The sequence below is a fragment of the Perca fluviatilis genome, chromosome 21, assembly GCF_010015445.1.
Source record: "Perca fluviatilis chromosome 21, GENO_Pfluv_1.0, whole genome shotgun sequence".
NCBI lineage: Eukaryota > Metazoa > Chordata > Actinopteri > Perciformes > Percidae > Perca > Perca fluviatilis.
This window is the reverse complement of record NC_053132.1, coordinates 18,202,546-18,219,212: the sequence shown is the minus strand read 5'-3', so window position 1 is coordinate 18,219,212 and position 16,667 is coordinate 18,202,546. Positions and strand designations below refer to the sequence as shown.

Below are 16,667 nucleotides of genomic sequence, written 5' to 3'. Positions count from 1 at the left end.
TTAACATACTCGAGACCAACCAGCTTTAGGTTGTCTGCAACAAAGTATATATTAAAGTAATTTTCACGACACAAAATCACTGATAATGGGCCGGTCCTTTATTTACATGCTGCAAAATGCGAGATGCCATTGCCACTGAATGCTGCTGCTTCCACTGTGTCATGACTGTGGCCGTTAACAGAAGACAGGACACATGGCTTTTTTTGTATGCCTAAATCCCTACATGCTTTAATTACTGGACTACCAAGCATTAAGTGGAAAATTCATCATTCAACATCTACTGACCTAGCGCACAAATAATCAGAGAGAGAATGAACAGATTCATTAAATTATCAGAATATGATTAAATCACTGAGCAAATAGAAAATGTATGATATAGTAAGAAAAAAGCTGTAAAATATTATAGTTTACAATAATTATTCACATTCAAAGGCTTTACATCTCAATACATACACAACATGGCCCCTGAACATGACTTCAATCCAAATATGATTCATATATTAGAATTTAAATAACACAGAATGAACTAGGAGGCTAAACAACAGCCATCAAATAACCTTATACAAGAATAAAAATACAAAAACTGTATTCTAATATCATTGCATTACTTGCTTCAGATTTTAATAATACATCATCTGTACATCACAGTTCTAGTCAGTTACAAGCCAGGTAGAGTATTCCATACACAATGTAACCGACTGCCATCGACTTGATTCAAACATTTTTCCTCACTAGAGGAAAGCACTTCTCTAGTGCTTCCTCAACTTTATAGACAGATACAGCAATTTCATCGGTTATTTGGATCAGATAGATGTCTTTTAACTGACATCCAACCACATCGAGCCCCGGGCCCCAGGGCCTGAGGGTCCTATTCACCTATACTCCAGTCACACACTGCACACACAGACTCAGCTGAAGGAAGAGGACCTTTGGAAAGGTCCTTAAGGTAATATGTCAAAAATTAAAAGCATTATGATAATACATATTGCTAAAAGAAGAGCACAAGTTAAATCAATCGCTTTAATTTCTATTGGGCCAAACGTCAGAATGAAGAAAAAAAAAAAAGAAAAAAAAAAAACGGGCCAATGAACCCGATGAGGCAGTTCTGCCATCTTGTCCAGGGACAACAGCTTTACTGTGATTGCTTCAGAGAATGATAGTATGTGTATGTATCACTGTTGATGAAGGTTTTCTGTTCAGCATAGGGTGGTCAGCACATAAGATTTAGTTTTCAATAGGACGTACTGAAGATGAGCCGACTATCCTACCGAAAAAGAAATTGAAGAATTCACACCACAAAGAAATAGCCAGTGAATGGTACAGAACAGCCAAATCATCCAATAATATTTGCTATGGTTGCCAATGCAGTCAAAAATACCCACCTTTAAACTTGATAAACTATATCTCCAGTGCCCTGGGAGAGAGAAGCGGACAAGGCTGAGCTACAAACCTGGCCATGCAGGAAAGATAAGCAAGTTATGATTAGGAAGTTCAAGCTAGTGGCATGTTTACCCGCCCCGTTAGCTATACATCCTCAGTAACAGCTATGGAAGGCTCACACTTATACAGAGACTGATTCAGACCCATGTCTCACTGCAGACTGGCACTCTGCTTTGTTACATTGAGACCTTAATTGAACTTCAATAAACAAGTACCAAGAGACTAAAAAAACTCAAATACCGTGGGAACATTTGGGCGTAGAGAAAAATATATATATAGGATTTGAGTTTGATAAACGTGTGAGACTGAATCAGCTTACAGTATCGGTTACAACTATGGAGTATATGCTCTAGAAGTGGGGCCTGACAACAGCTTGCACGTACGATGTAAGATTAGGATATGGTTTAATTAAAATATCAGGATAGGCTCTGTTTCACAAAAGCTAGATTTTGTGTTACGGTATCATTGAAGCAGGAAACCAGTCCTTGCATTTGAGATAGTCCTAGCGGTACCCAAGCTTGCGTCACTCTACAGGACAAGCTTGCCCTTTTCTTCCCCCCTGCAGAATGTACAAAAAGCAGATGTGCATGGTGGCAGTCTTATCATCCATACATGGAAAAATGCAATAGAAGCCTCACAGAGAGCACAAAGAACAAGCAAAGCAACCCTGAATCCAAAGTTGTATTTCTCCCATGGTTCTACTCAGGAAAACAAACAAGGTCTAGATGCCAGCGTCTCTAAGAGTTTGTTTACATTGCGGTGATGAAGGGCACTAAAGAGGGTGTTACTCTGCTCAGTGATTGGCCTCAGAGCTAAAGAGGAGTGGCCACATGAGGAACTGTGCTCCTATAGGCCAGGGTTTTGGTGCTTTTGATAGATCTTTCTCCACACTTCCTGGATCTTCTTGCACCATCTGTCAGCATTTCCGCTGGGGTCCATCAAATAGTAAGTTCGGTTAGGCTGCAAACGGAACAGAAAATGAAAAAAGAAACAATTAAAAAAAGTAAACCACATTTGAGGAGAAACTGTAATCAGTGTGCAAGTATCAACATGCTGCTAGAGGAAAATGCTGGACAGACAGACATAAATAGTCCTGTACCGTATGAACAAAGAAGGTTTTGAAGTTCTTGGCCTCAGGGCGTAGCTCTAGGGACCAAGGAATCTCCCCTTTCAGGACCTTGTTTACAGGATCCACGTAGTACAGGTGTGGTCCTTCAGTAAGAAGCAGCTGTCTCCGTCTAGCAAACAGACCCTGCAATGGAATGCCACATGTCTCGAGACATTAGTTCACCAACAGAGGGGGCTATGAGGCCAGTGAGACTTCCCTCAGCACAGCAAGGAATTCCCCTTTACATCCTATGCTAACAGTCAGAGCAATTCTATGAGAGGGGACTTCATTCATCATTTATGATGAGCCAACCTTAACAAGAAAACCTGTTCACATTTTACTACAAAACACAGCTACTGTATAGTCTAGCTGGCAGAAAAATCTCCATCTATATAAAGATTTAACTTAAAAAAAAAAAAAAAAAAGGTTTAAAATACCAATATCATTTTTAAATATATAATATTGCTGCTATCCGAATATTCGTTCGACGGGTAGGTATTTGATTTTCAATTGTGGGATTCGGATATTCATTTTTTTTATTTTTTTTTTTGCAGATTTGATAAAAGGTAAAGATAGAACGACCGTTCATAACGCTAACGCTCTAGTGAGGCACTGGGAGGCTAAGCATTCATTCACCAACACTGCGTCGACCATCACTTGTCAGCAGTGTTGTGTGTAACTTTGTAACGCGTTACAGTAATGTAACTACTTTTTCCAGGTAAAAAGTAGTGTAACGCGCTACTACTGAAAATTTGCTTGTCAGACAGTCCAGCAAAAACACAGGTCTTTCCATTTATTTTGAATGCCTGCAGCAAAAAGTTAAGACCGATTCAACTTTTGGAGAAAAGCAAACTGACGTCACCCTGCGGTGGACAATCACGTAACCGGAGATCAGACTCATCAGTCCATATCACGGCGTGAGAGTCCCGCTAACGTTACTGTAAACAGGAAACATCACTGCCTCTATCGCTTCAACAAAAAAAGTTTGAAACACTATGAAGGTAAAAAACAAAAACACAAGCACTGAACTGCAGAGGAGTTTGTGTAACAATAAGTGTGTCCTGCAACAACAAAGCAAAGTCGCGTCAACTCTCGCTTCATCTCTTTTCTTTTTCTACGCTGCCTTCACGTGCGGTCAACCCCGACCCCGCTGTACAGCCCTAATATATAATAACTATACAACAACACAATACATACAAGTATTATAAAAACCTCAATTATATGGCCTAGAATTCACACACCTTTCGTTTATCCACTGGGCCCATCTTCAGGATCAGGTTATTCTCCACAAACTGGTGCCTGTGTAAATAAGCAATTGCAGATTACTGGCACCCACTCCCTTTCACTCAAACATTCATTTTTCCTCAACAAATTAACATTATAATCTAATTTTGTTCCACATTTCTAAGATATGAGCAAGACTTTAATACAAGAATGATTCAGATTTAAATAAAACAATGACCAGCACTTTAATACACAAAGATCAACAGGTTGAAACATTGGAGGGGGTTTACCATGGGTTTCCAATGGTCTGTTTGTCCAGCAATAGCTGCTTCTCTTCTTCAGTGAACTGCAGATCCAGCTCAAAAGAGTTATTGTCCAGGTCGTGGATGTACTGCTCAATGTTGCTGCTGGACCTCTGCGGGGGCGTGGACTCATGTGGTGACAGGGAGTGTGATGAGCTGGACTGGGCCACTTGCATGTTGCTGAACTGGCTCAGGAGGTCATCGTACTGAGATTGGAAATGAGACAATAGCGAACAAGCATAGTGATGTTTGGCTGTAGATTTGTGGTTTGTTCAGGGTTTGGGGGGAAATTGATTTCTCAACGAGGCAAAAAGTTAGGTGTGACCTAAGTTTTCCCACGAATAAGCAAACAACGGACTAAAAAAAAAAAAAAAAAAAAAGAGACCGTAATAAAATCTCTTACGTTTCCATAGCAGTCCTCATCATCCTCAGACATGGCTGGCAGGTAGGGGGTGAGCTTGGGGGGTGTCTGTAGGTGTAGGTCACTCCAGGAGATAATGTCGAAGAAGGGGTGCCGCCTCAAAGGGTCGTACCCTCCCATCTCTTCACACCCAATCCGCTTTGAAGGGTCCAGTGACTAAGGGGAAAAACAGAAACATGTGTCCATTCACTAGAAAAGCGCTGCCCTGTAAATAAACACCAGCTGACCACCAAATATACATTAATTAATGTCCCCACAGATATAAGAAACATTTAATTGTAGCTTACATGGTTCTTGATCACCTACCAAAAGCTGTTTGACAAGATCCTTGGCTTTGGGAAAGAATTTCTCTGGGAATTCATACTCCAGCTTTATTATCTTCTGGAATATTAAGTACTCATTTCTACAATGAATAAAACAAGAAAAAAAAAAACGATACTGTTAGGGATATTTCTGCTAGAGCAATATTGCTGGGGCAAGATTATTACGCCTAGCATTTATTGCACTTAAAATAACATTAAACTTCAATGGTAAAATAGAAATACTACATGATCAGCCATTATTGAAGCATGAAATAATGACAATTAACTGAGGTGTGACAACAACATCCCCTTGGTACTTACCCAGCTCTGAATGGTGGTAAACCAGCCACCAGCTGATAGATAATACATCCCAAGGCCCAGAGGTCAGAGCTAAAAAAAAGGAAAACAGATAGAGGAATAAATTTACAAATGTGATGCCACCCTTATCTGACAAACATAAAAACCAATGATTAGTATGTGTATCAGTTGCATGATGTCCAAACCTCATACCTCTTGCAGGCTGATTTCTCCGTTAGCAGCTCTGGAGACACATACTGTGCTGTTCCGACAAAGGAGTTTGCTCTCGCTGCCAAACGATGCAAATAAATGGTAAAAAGACTTGAATAACTTCATACTGCTTACAGAAAGTAAAATACCACATGTATGTCACTAATACAATTGTTAAAGTGCCCATATTATGAAAAAAACACTTTTTCTGGTATTTGGGGTGGTCTTTTGTGTCTCTGGTGCTTCCACACACATACAAACTTTGAAAAAAATCCATCCATGCTGTTTTGAGTGAGATACGGTTTCTGAATGTGTCCTGCCTTCAGTCTCCTGGTGAGCTGTTCAAAATCGGCTCGGACTGTGACGTCACAATCCGAAATGAGCTGGCTAACCGCAACTCGTAGTGCTAACGGTTAACGGCTAATGCTAACACTAGCATGGTACCTCGTTCTCAATAGCAAAGCACTGCTACAACACACACAAGTTCACCATAATCTACAAAAGAACTACTTACATGTGTGCCCTCATTTAGAAGTCTCCCAGCTAATCCTGCCTTGTAACTGACTGAAGTTGGAGAAACAGCCCGTCTTTTACTTCTATGGAGCTAGCTAGCTGACATGATCTACATCTGAGCTACTGAGCATGTGCGAGTGCAATCAAAGATAGTACAGAAGAAGAAGAAGAAGAAAAGAGGTCTCACTCTGTAGCTAAAACAGAAACCAGGTGAAAAGAGGATCTGCAGCAGTGAGAGAGAGCTGTGCAGTACAACAAAAATATGGTGTTTTTTGAAAATTAAACCATGTAAACCTATTCTGGTACAACCTTAAAATACAATTATGAACCTGAAAATGAGTATAATATGGGCGCTTTAAACTTTATGCTGAGAAGTACAAGTAAAATCAGGATTTTGGTTGTACCTTGTTTACTGTCTGATGATAACTGTTTTGCCGTCCCAAAATCTGTTATCTGGATGTGCATCTCTTCACTCAGAAGAATATTCTCTGGTTTCAGATCTCTGAAATGAGATGAACCACTTGTAATTTATGGGATAATAAACATTTGACAGAGTTTGAAAATGATATAACGAAAAAAGCAAAAATGATAAAACAAACAGAAAGTCTTACCTGTGTATTATCCCCTTATTGTGTAAGTATTCTAGAGCGCAAACTATTTCAGCTGAGTAGAATCTAGTACAGGTCTCATCAAAAGAACCAATTTTGCGAATGTATTTCAGGAGCTCTCCATTCTTAGCGTAGCTGAGACCAAAATCTAAGAAAGCTAGTTAAGGAATAATGTGACTACTAGAAATCAATTGTTAAAAAATACCATCTCAAATTTTTTTGGACACAAAACAACTATTAAGTAGTCAATATACCACATGCCTTGACAAACCCGTTAAAGGATACACAACTTCTCATCATCTTGAAATGTGAAGTACAGCTTGACAAAGAATGGGTGATCTAGATTTGACATCAAATCCCTTTCTCTTTTCACGTACTGGGCTTTGTTCTCCTTCATAATATGGCGCTTCTCTAAAATCTTAACTGGAGGAGAGAAAAGAAAATGTCAGGATATAATGGTATAAATACACCGAGCAACCTTTCCATCTTGATAATAAAGTATCATTCACCAAGCTGGTGCATTATTACTTACTTGCATATTCTTTTGCTGTTACCTGCTCTCTTGCCAGGACAACCTTAGGATAAAAGAACAGAAAAAAGAAATAAAACATAACATGGCATGTTAGTTTCTTGACAGACTTTGGGAGAAAATCATGCAACTCTTAGGGCCTGTTCTGTCAATTCCCCTCAAATGAACTGAGGATGACTCATCAAAGTGCATTAATCAAAAGATTGCTAGCATGTAGCAACATCTACCCAGGTATAATTCAAAAGCTAAGTGGAATGCAAGTTATATACCGTCGAGAAGGAGCCTTCTCCCAGTATCTTGCCAAATCTGAAGTCCTCTGGCTTCTTCTTACGCGGCTGAGGGGCCTGGACAGCCGGCTGTGTGCGAAGGTCTGAGCCCTGGCTGCCGGCAGACGCTCCTACAGCACGGGCCTCTGAGGCTGAGCCCTCCATGCTGGGACAGAGGCTACTGCTTGCGCCTGGGATAGCAAGTGGCGAGCAGGAGTCAGGGTGGTTTCTTACCATTGATGGATGCGAACAGGAACAGATGACAACGCTGGGCTGAATGGGCACAACATCATACTGCAACAGGAGAGGGAATATTGAGAATATATCAGTCAGCAAGATGATGCCGTTGTAGTTCTTGTTTAAAAAAAGAAAAGAAAAAAAAAGCAATGTCCACATGTGGTTTAAATAGTGTATCTTCTCTTGAGAAATATGGGAGACCTAGTCTAAAGCTGTCAAAATACACCCAAAAACTAGTACTGAATCATCCCTCCATTGTGACTAACAATCGATATGCTGACACGTTTAGGCCAACCATATCAAGCAACCATATGAATGCTGGTAATACAATATAATAACAACAACAGCCTCCAATATCAATTAGCATTTGATCATCATTTGAACTGGGATTTATTTGAAATATTCATTCTGTAAGCAAACAATTAGTAATTTCTTTTTTTTTTTCTTTTTTTACACAGTGCATCATAAATAATTTCCTGAAATATCTCTTAAATGGGATGACAAACAGTATGTATGTATGTATATACACACACACACACACACACATATATACATATATATACACACATATACACACATATACATATACATATATATATATATATATATATATATATATATATATATAAACATACATATACACACACACACACATATACACACACATACACACATACACATATATATACATATACATATATATATATATATTTTTCCCTAGCCCAAATTAATATATACAATTTGTTGCGTTTTCTGGTCCTGCAGACTGTATAATGAAGGCAATATAATGTCATACAAAACGAGCAATTACCCAACCTATTCCAGCAGATGTTTAACACTAGAAGAGATGGGGCTTAGAAGATCTGGATCATATAGAGTAGACGCACCTTTCAAGGCTGTCAACTTAAATATACTGCACCTAATATTCCTGGTAGGACATTAACTTATAATTAAAATATAGCCTACAATTTCAAGTGAGACCACTTGAGGAGCAAAGTCTAGAATTGATAAGGACATGCAACGAATATTGGAGAAGCCGATTCTGAGCCTGGTGGTCCCACCCTCAATTGTTAAAGTTGTGAAAACTGTCAAAGTTACTGCTTTCATGTGACAGCTGTAACGTTACTTAGTATCGCAGCTGAAATGAACACATCTAATTTGTATGCGTATGCACATGATCAAACTGACATGGCAGCTAACGCGAACAAACACTGACGAGAAACCCACCAAATGATTGTTGAAGGTTCAAAGACTAGCTAGCTACATACAGTGACAAGTTGTGCTTTCCAACAAACTGTTTGGTACTTGTACCAATGAAAGTTATTTTTAACTTACTGAACTACTGAAACACTCAGTGCTGATGATGTTCAGCTTACAGCTCAGTTAACGTTAGTTAGTTCAGTTGGCCTAGCTTCTTCTCATTCAAAAGCAAGGTGTGGCCATTTAGCTGCCTTGTCCGGACTTGACTGTATGGTTGCCAACTAGTCGTATAACTATCTACTGATCCATTACTGTTAGTCAACCATGTAATGGTTGAAAGAAACGTCAGCTAACGTTAACCTAACCCTGTGTACTTGGGTAACAACAGGCCTGTGCGAACTTTCTTTGCTAACTAGCACCTGCTAGCAAGCTAACTTTAGCTCCTGCTGCCTTGTCAAATGATGCCGGCCATCACTGACAGCGAGTTATAAACTTAACGCTAACAGCCAGTCAATTAGCTTGCCAGCTAGCTAGTTAGCAAGCCAGGTAACATAAGCAACTTCAAAGCCGTATGCCATTTTCACATAACTTTAATTAGTAATGTTCAAAGTTAATGCGCCAACATTGATAGGGAAATTTTAAAGTTAATGGGTTGACAATCGAACAACAAAACGTTAACCTTAAAAAGCTATCTTATATCCAATAAAGCTAATGTTAAATCGTTAGCAAGCAGAAGCAGCGTCCGAAAGCGCGAACATGTTTAGCTAGGTAGCTAACGTCAGCCAGCAGATAACGTTAACGCTACTGCCCATTCATCCTATAAAACTTACAACAAGCACTAGTAAATGCTAAAACAACACCATACAATTCAAAGAACCCTTTATAATGATTGGTCAACTCCGATTAAGGTAGCAAACATTAGGTGTTGTGTTAGCCAACTTAGCGAGCTAACGTTGCTAGTGAGTCGTAACGTTAAACGATCTCTTGCGGCTAGCACCGCTCTTTAGATGAAGGCCCGACGTAACTATTTGTTGTCAAACAGCCGCCACATTGTACATTTCGAGCACCGGCTTCGAACTGTTATTCGTGTTAAAGTTGCAACACTTACCAGCTGACTTGTAGCTCTTGCCATGGGAGTTTTCCACGAGTATTTATTTGGAATAAAATAATTAGAGAAGCTCCAGTAATGGCTGCCTCTGCGCCTTCATTTTCGAGTTGTGACGTCGTTCCACAACAATGTTACCGCAGGACAGCAGAGGAGAGTCCCGCTGTGTCCGCCCCCTCGCCACATTTACAACCTACTGAACTTCATTTTACTGATAGGGATTGACGGCAGCAGTTGTGGATATTCAAATACCGCAGTTAATGTGGCCTACAAACTATCTTTGCGCCAGTCTGTTTTAGATTCACTAATGACGCTGGGTAGAGAGATTTATCTACAAGTCTTTTATACAATTTTAACTTCTAAGGCTGCTTCAACTTATGTGTATAGCCCACAAGTCTGCGTTTATCCATCAAACCATGTGTATCCCAACGTATACCTTAAACTGAATGAAGGTTGCAAATATTCATTTATTTTGTCTGTTTACATAAAACAAACACACATTTTCAATTTTTATTTTGATACTAGTATAAAACTAAATCCCAAATAGCCTTCAAGGTGTGAGTCATTAGTGTTGAAAAAGTTTTGCCAGTCCTTGTAGTAAAAAACGAAAAACCATAGTTAAATGCTTTATTGTGATGACTTTGATAAAGTTTGTTCCTCTTCTTCTTTATCATCATGATGATGTGGGACTGTTCTTGACTCATTGTTGCATTCCGTTTTTTCATCCTCTTCTTCATCTTCGTTATCCTCCGAGGTGTCCGTATCCTCACTAGAATCATCATCTTCAGGTGCACTTAATACAGAAATGAGAGTTTTAAGAACTTAGTAACCATACCCATGGAAAACTAACTGGGAATGTACAGATTTGTTTTAGGAATATTTGGTATACCCAAGCAATAGGACCTACTGGCTTTTAGTTTTTTAAATTTTAGCTGACGGTTTCCTTTCCGTTACAAATTATTATTTTTTATACAGTGACATATAGGAGGGAAAAAAATGCTGATTCTATAAATTGACCACCTGTCCGCAGTAAAATGACTGGATCAGTACTAATAATTTATTAATCATATGTATCACTACAAGGTTTGAAAACAAACAGTGCGTCTAAGGGGGGTAATCACCTCACTCTGATTATAAATGTATAATTATGAGCAATATTAATTGCTTACCACAGACGTCTGTTGAGATTCCTACATTCTACTCCTGAGTTAACATCAAATGGATCTGTGAACAATATAGATGATTAGCTTTCGTTAAAAAGAAAATTGCTTCAACAATAGATCTTAACTCTGCAACAAAATACATCCTTGTCACATGTAGGGAAAACACTAAATGGGAGCCCATGTTTATTTCTTTCCCCCCCATTTTACCAAACTCCTCCTCCTCTGGTTTAGACGTGAGATACTCCTTTTCTACACAGAGCAGCTCTTCCTCTGACAGGCATGCAGCATAGCGGTCCAGCAGAACTTTATTGAGATCCAGGAACACTCTCCCCCACTTGAATTTATTCAACAAGAGCATTGCGAGTTCTTCAAAACCTGCAAAATCAGATACAGTGTGTTAAGTGTTACACTGACGTAACTTGTAACAGGATACAAAAAAAGCAATCAGGAAGACAATACAGTAGGCTTCATAATTTCTGAATAGCTAAAGCTAAGGCCTTACCAACAATGCAGAATGTGGCAGCAAAAGCCTCAACACAGGACAACTTGCAAGGCTTGCCGTAGTTGACGGGGTTTGCAGCTACGAGGTATGGCAATAACCTGGGGTGAGTTCCGACCATCTTATTGAAGGGAGTCTCCTCCAGTTTAGCCCAGGAACAATCGATCACTGCCAACCCATTTTGGGCCACAATCTCTCTGTGCATAAAAGTCCATACAAAAACTTATTTTATTCACATTTCCATTATCATTTGATCACAATAAGAGAGATGTATTAAAGACCATTCAAACAGAACATTTATTATGGTATTATAGTAATATCATTTTGCTATAAAATAAAAAAATAGTAAACAATTAACATTTACAAGTTGGGCCTATATATTAGGGGTGGGTGGAAAACTCGATACAGCATAGTTTTGCAATATTTTCTGTGGCAATACAAGTATCAATCTTTTATTATATATGTGTTGGTCAGTTTGTCTGCTTGACAATCTGATTTTGCAGCAATACAATTGAAGTGAGATAAACAAACAGAGAAATGTATCTTTTTAGATAAAACAGATGTTGACAAAGTTTCCTTTTGGGGACATGATTTGAAATTGGGAAAAATTTGAAGTTGGAAAAAAGTTAATGAATTGCAATATATCGCAGAATAATGCAATATGTTTAAAATCGCAATATCGTATCGTGATGATATGGTATCGTAAGGCCTCTGGTGATTTCCACCCCTACTATATATATATATATATATATATTTTTTTTTTTAAATGGTAAAATAAGGTTTGTATCTTTGTTTCATTTCATTATGAAATATGCTTTTTTTGGCTGTTAATCAGACATAAAACATCTTAAGATCAAACTTTATAGATTTAATTATTAACTGATTAATCTAAAACAAAAAAAAACAAAAAAGATGACTTGATTAACTGTTATATGTGGCAGCTTATGGTTTATCTTATGACTCTTCATGATGTGTTATAATGAAAATGAAAAAATACACACCGGTCTGCTGGGGTCACATACTTTGTGCCCATCGGACTCAGTATGAGTCCATTAAATCTCTGATTGAGGCGCAGGTTGCGTACAAAGCCCTTGCGTACCAACTTTCTGCCAGTACAACGTTTGGGATCACAGTGACCCAACTCCCACATGGCAAGTGGACAAGGCAGTTTCACCTGAGAGGCCTCTGCTCCCTCCTCTGGGTGAAAACTGGCTGAAAAACACAGTGACACAGGACAAATAGTACATTATGATTAAAGTGTACAATATGATGCGAGTGTGAGCACTCTTACTCAACTAACTTACAAGTACTCTTTCAGGGTTGTTTTTTTTGCAACTTTTCCTCAATGACATCGATGTACAACCAATTCATGCTATTTACTTTACGTCGTCCACTTTACTTACTATATATTACTGCTGCATAATTTAACAGATGTGGTGTGCTTTCATGTTAAATCAGCACATTTGCAAAGAACATGAACAGCCAACATTGTTTCAATCATTAAATTATAACCTTAAGTTAATGCTGCAACATCTTATGGCACAAAACTAAAATACAGGAATGTCATGTAAATCTCTTTAGCTCTGTCCTTCCTTTTAATATTTAATTATTTATTTATGTATATATTTATTTATTTAGACAGATAGACAGATAGATAAGCAAAAGAGAAGAAAAAATTGCAAAAAAACTACAATACTACAAACTTAGCAATACTTTTCGACAACAGCTTAGAAAAATGACTTTTTACTGTACATGCAGGTGTAATGATGTGAGGTGGACGTAGTGCAATTATGTAAAATTAAATTAGTCCAGTTATGGGTCAGCTAATTTTAAAGGGATGAAAGGTGTATAGACACGAGACAGGATAACTATTGTTCTTTGTTAAATCTTGGTCTTGTAGCCCAGATGTAAAATATGAGCCAAGCACAAAACAGTTCAAACATAATTTGGGATTGTAACTAGTCAATTCATTATTACCTTGAAAAGCAGTGTGCATTTCTTCTGTAAAGGCCTCTACGGATTTCCCCTTCATTTTATGCCTTTTTTCTTTGCCCTTGTTATCAGGGCGCACAAACTTGTCCTGTTTCTTACGTCCCATGTTGCAACCAGTGGACAGCTAGCTAGTTAGCTACTGTCAGATTACAGCCTGCATTAAAACTAACCAGCCTCTGTTTACGGGATTTAGCTACTCTACCATTAGCTAGCTAGCTAACGTTAGATAGACATCACACTGGTCAGTATGTCTAAAGTATTTAAACTACGCGTACACAATTCACAGCTTATAGGTTGTCACAATACAATTGGTATTCGCCTGCGTTTATCCTGCGCTGCTTTTTACACCATTTAAAATACAGTTTAGTTAGCTTGGCTACTTTTACTGTATCGTGGAAAGCACGTCGTCGTCCAAGACATAAACTGCGCATGCTCTAGTCTTATTTTGATCACGTGCAATGTCATCTGACGAATGACCACCAAATCAGGAAATGAAGAGAACAACAACCCAATGCTAATAGCACAATTTAATTTTGTCACTTAAAAAAAATCAGCCTTTCGCTGCTTTTGTAACGGAATGCATAATTTATTAAGGCAGTGGATGGTCTGTGTGTCTCTTTTCAGTAAGTGCTTATATGCTGTGTATTGTTTTACGTCAGTAATACCAAACCATATGCGCCACATTTTGATTTGAGGCGAGTCTGATGTCTACTGTTTCTTATACAGTAAACCATGGATTCGCCGGTAAAATGAAGATAGTCGAGGAGCCAAACACATTTGGGTACGTTAAGCTAAGACATATCTGTCACAGTGTGCACCTTGTTGACATTAGTCCCTTCCTGACTCATTTTCTCTGCGTTTGCGTATTTAGGTTGAACAATCCTTTTCTGGCTCAGGGAAGCAGACTCCAGCCTAAAGTGACCCCATCTGCAGTGTCTGGTAAAATAGTCTGACATCATTTAAAGCCTACATTTGATTAAATCCTTGTTGTAAAGGGGTTACAAGTACAGTAAATGTTGGGAAAGTTATCACGATATTTTCTGTCTCAATTACTGAATTCACGTATCATATCAACACACCAATGTCTTCCTCAAGGCCCCGCACATTTTCATCGGCTTGCTGGGAAGTGCTTCAGTCTCACAGAGTCAACGTAAGTATTTTACATCACATATCATGTGAGTACTACATTTAGGTTTTTATTCCCCGTTTCCACTGGCCTAATACAACGATACTGTTTTGGATGCCGATTGTTTGACACATGCATGTTACATCAAAGTTTCTGGAAAAACAAAACAGGGTATTTGTGTGCCTGGTCATATTGCAGGTACAAATATGAATTCTGTCCATTTCACAACATCACCCAACATGAGCAGTCATTTAGATGGAATTCCTACAGTGGGATCCTGGGGTAAGATGTGGTTCCCTTACCTTACATTACCTACACTTACACCTTTTATAGCAAAATACCAATATGTAAATTATTGGCAATTGGGTTTGTTGTGAGAGCAGCCTTTGTGTGTTCCTAACAGGATCTGGCAGGAGTGGGAAATAGCAAACAACACTTTCACGGGCATGTGGATGAGAGACGGGGATGCTTGTGGAACGAGAAACAGGGAAACAAATGTTAGTTTTAAATGTTTAAACTCTTTTCTGATAGTTAATTAACAAAATTAAGGAGCTCCCACTGGTTTCTTTTAGTGTCTGTGTTTCTTCTTAAATATAAGACAGATCAAATAACACTGTAGGAGATAATAATGAATTAAACCCTGAACAGTGAATTCATCAGTTACATTTTTACATAGTCTAACATTTGATTTGAAAGTTTTGAACAGTCACCCCAGAGCCATATTAGACAGACAACTCTTCAATTGAAACATCAACTCAGAATCATTGTCACGATTAAATCAACAATATCGACACTAGAAAACATTTTCTTGTTTCTTTTCATGTTTCTACAGGTGATTTTTGTCTGCAGTGCAAGTAGCAAGCTTGCTCAAGTCTCAGAACCCAGTACTTGTATGTACTCGCTAACCTTTGAGACTCCACTTGTTTGCCATCCACATTCCCTTTTGGGTAAGACAAAAGAACGATCTTAAGAAGGCAAGTCAATGTAATAGGGATGTCTTATCATTTGTATGCTCTTTTTAAGTGTACCCAACACTGAGTGAGAAGCTCCAAAGGGAATGGGATGAAGCTGCGCAGGCTCACTATGAAGGTCTTATTACTGAGCAGGTAAAGACCAGTTTGGCTGATCACTTGCAAGCTGATGAAATGTATAGGCGTACTTAAGGTTCCCCGATTGTTTCGAACTCAGACCTATAGTCCTTTGTTCCATTTTCATTAAACGTTATACTGTACAGTAATTTACATTTCAAAGCCCAGCCCTACTTTTTTCCCATTTTTATTCCAGTTTTAGTTCTAGTCTAATGGTCTTGCCACTAACACACACTGTATATGTTTGCTGCAGGGATACAACAATCTTTTAAGGGATATTTTTGACGACGCTGGTCTCCTGAAGAGCCAAAAAGTGAAGATAAAGCTGCCAGAAGTTGCAGCTGATTCAGGAACACACAACTCTTTACAGAAATGTACAGAGGTGTGTACATTTATGTACTCTTCCAAATAATAGCCTACAAAATAAGGTATATTAGTACAGTACTGCTTAAAATGTATGACAGAAATTGTATATTTTCTTAAAGGATTTCCAAAAACAGAGAGAAGAGATTGAGAGACTGCATGCTCTCCTCACTCAACACAATATTACCTTTGATTCAAAGCAAAGTAAGTGAATTGAACTCTGCTGTCTTCACTTGTTCAAGTTGTATATAGCGCTAACATTATTTTGTGCAATATCTTTGTTGCAGATGAAGCAAAAGGCACAGTGAGTGCGACAGTTAAGGATCAACACCTACAGGGAGACAACGGCCTTTTTGATCCGCAGTAAAACAGAAAAATCTCCCACAGCAAGTGCCCTCCTCCATTTAAAATCATGTGAAGATTGTGTTGATCAATGTGAGCGACACGGACACTCGCTGGACAATATCGCTGTCCCTGGGGACGGCACTAAATGTTAATTTAAACAAGAGACACTGAGAAAAACTCTACTCAAATGTGGGTTAGAAACTTTTTCTTTTTTTCCCCCAGACACTTTCGTCAGTCTTGTTAATAAATACAATTCTGCAACAAATTGAGAATAAACTTTTTTTAATAGTTTCGAGAGGGGGAAAAGTTTAATGTATTTATGTTTCAAC

The 16,667-nt window shown here is 38.5% G+C and overlaps 3 protein-coding genes across 5 annotated transcripts; 1 reads left to right on the top strand and 2 right to left on the bottom strand.

The window, feature by feature from the left end:
- Nucleotides 1–76: 76 nt before the first annotated feature.
- pdpk1b (3-phosphoinositide dependent protein kinase 1b) lies at nucleotides 77–9,906 on the bottom strand. 3 transcript variants are annotated; one of them, XR_005637853.1, is made up of 15 exons: nucleotides 9,766–9,906; nucleotides 7,224–7,514; nucleotides 6,958–7,000; nucleotides 6,711–6,848; nucleotides 6,429–6,573; nucleotides 6,222–6,319; nucleotides 5,308–5,383; nucleotides 5,119–5,187; nucleotides 4,802–4,898; nucleotides 4,478–4,651; nucleotides 4,063–4,280; nucleotides 3,790–3,847; nucleotides 2,540–2,692; nucleotides 1,383–2,400; nucleotides 77–1,264 (listed from the first exon to the last, which is right to left on the bottom strand). XR_005637853.1 is itself a non-coding variant. In XM_039788556.1 (14 exons), exons 1-14 carry the CDS (start codon nucleotides 9,787–9,789, stop codon nucleotides 2,287–2,289), a joined length of 1,698 nt encoding a protein of 565 aa, XP_039644490.1. In that variant the 5' UTR covers nucleotides 9,790–9,906; the 3' UTR covers nucleotides 77–2,286. The 3 variants fall into 3 exon arrangements, 1 of the variants encoding a protein (XP_039644490.1); XR_005637854.1 differs by having other exon boundaries at nucleotides 77–1,259; XM_039788556.1 differs by having other exon boundaries at nucleotides 77–2,400.
- Nucleotides 9,907–10,258: 352 nt separating this feature from the next.
- tsr3 (TSR3 ribosome maturation factor) lies at nucleotides 10,259–13,826 on the bottom strand. The gene is made up of 6 exons (XM_039788558.1): nucleotides 13,402–13,826; nucleotides 12,426–12,636; nucleotides 11,428–11,621; nucleotides 11,133–11,300; nucleotides 10,932–10,986; nucleotides 10,259–10,555 (listed from the first exon to the last, which is right to left on the bottom strand). The coding sequence occupies exons 1-6, from the start codon at nucleotides 13,520–13,522 to the stop codon at nucleotides 10,390–10,392; spliced, it is 915 nt and encodes a 304-aa protein (XP_039644492.1). The 5' UTR covers nucleotides 13,523–13,826; the 3' UTR covers nucleotides 10,259–10,389.
- Nucleotides 13,827–13,884: 58 nt separating this feature from the next.
- On the top strand, nucleotides 13,885–16,635 carry gnptg (N-acetylglucosamine-1-phosphate transferase subunit gamma). Its single transcript, XM_039788560.1, has 11 exons — nucleotides 13,885–14,039; nucleotides 14,143–14,197; nucleotides 14,288–14,355; nucleotides 14,512–14,566; nucleotides 14,741–14,824; nucleotides 14,946–15,039; nucleotides 15,375–15,489; nucleotides 15,566–15,648; nucleotides 15,884–16,012; nucleotides 16,116–16,197; nucleotides 16,281–16,635. Exons 1-11 carry the CDS (start codon nucleotides 13,994–13,996, stop codon nucleotides 16,358–16,360), a joined length of 891 nt encoding a protein of 296 aa, XP_039644494.1. The 5' UTR covers nucleotides 13,885–13,993; the 3' UTR covers nucleotides 16,361–16,635.
- Nucleotides 16,636–16,667: the final 32 nt, after the last annotated feature.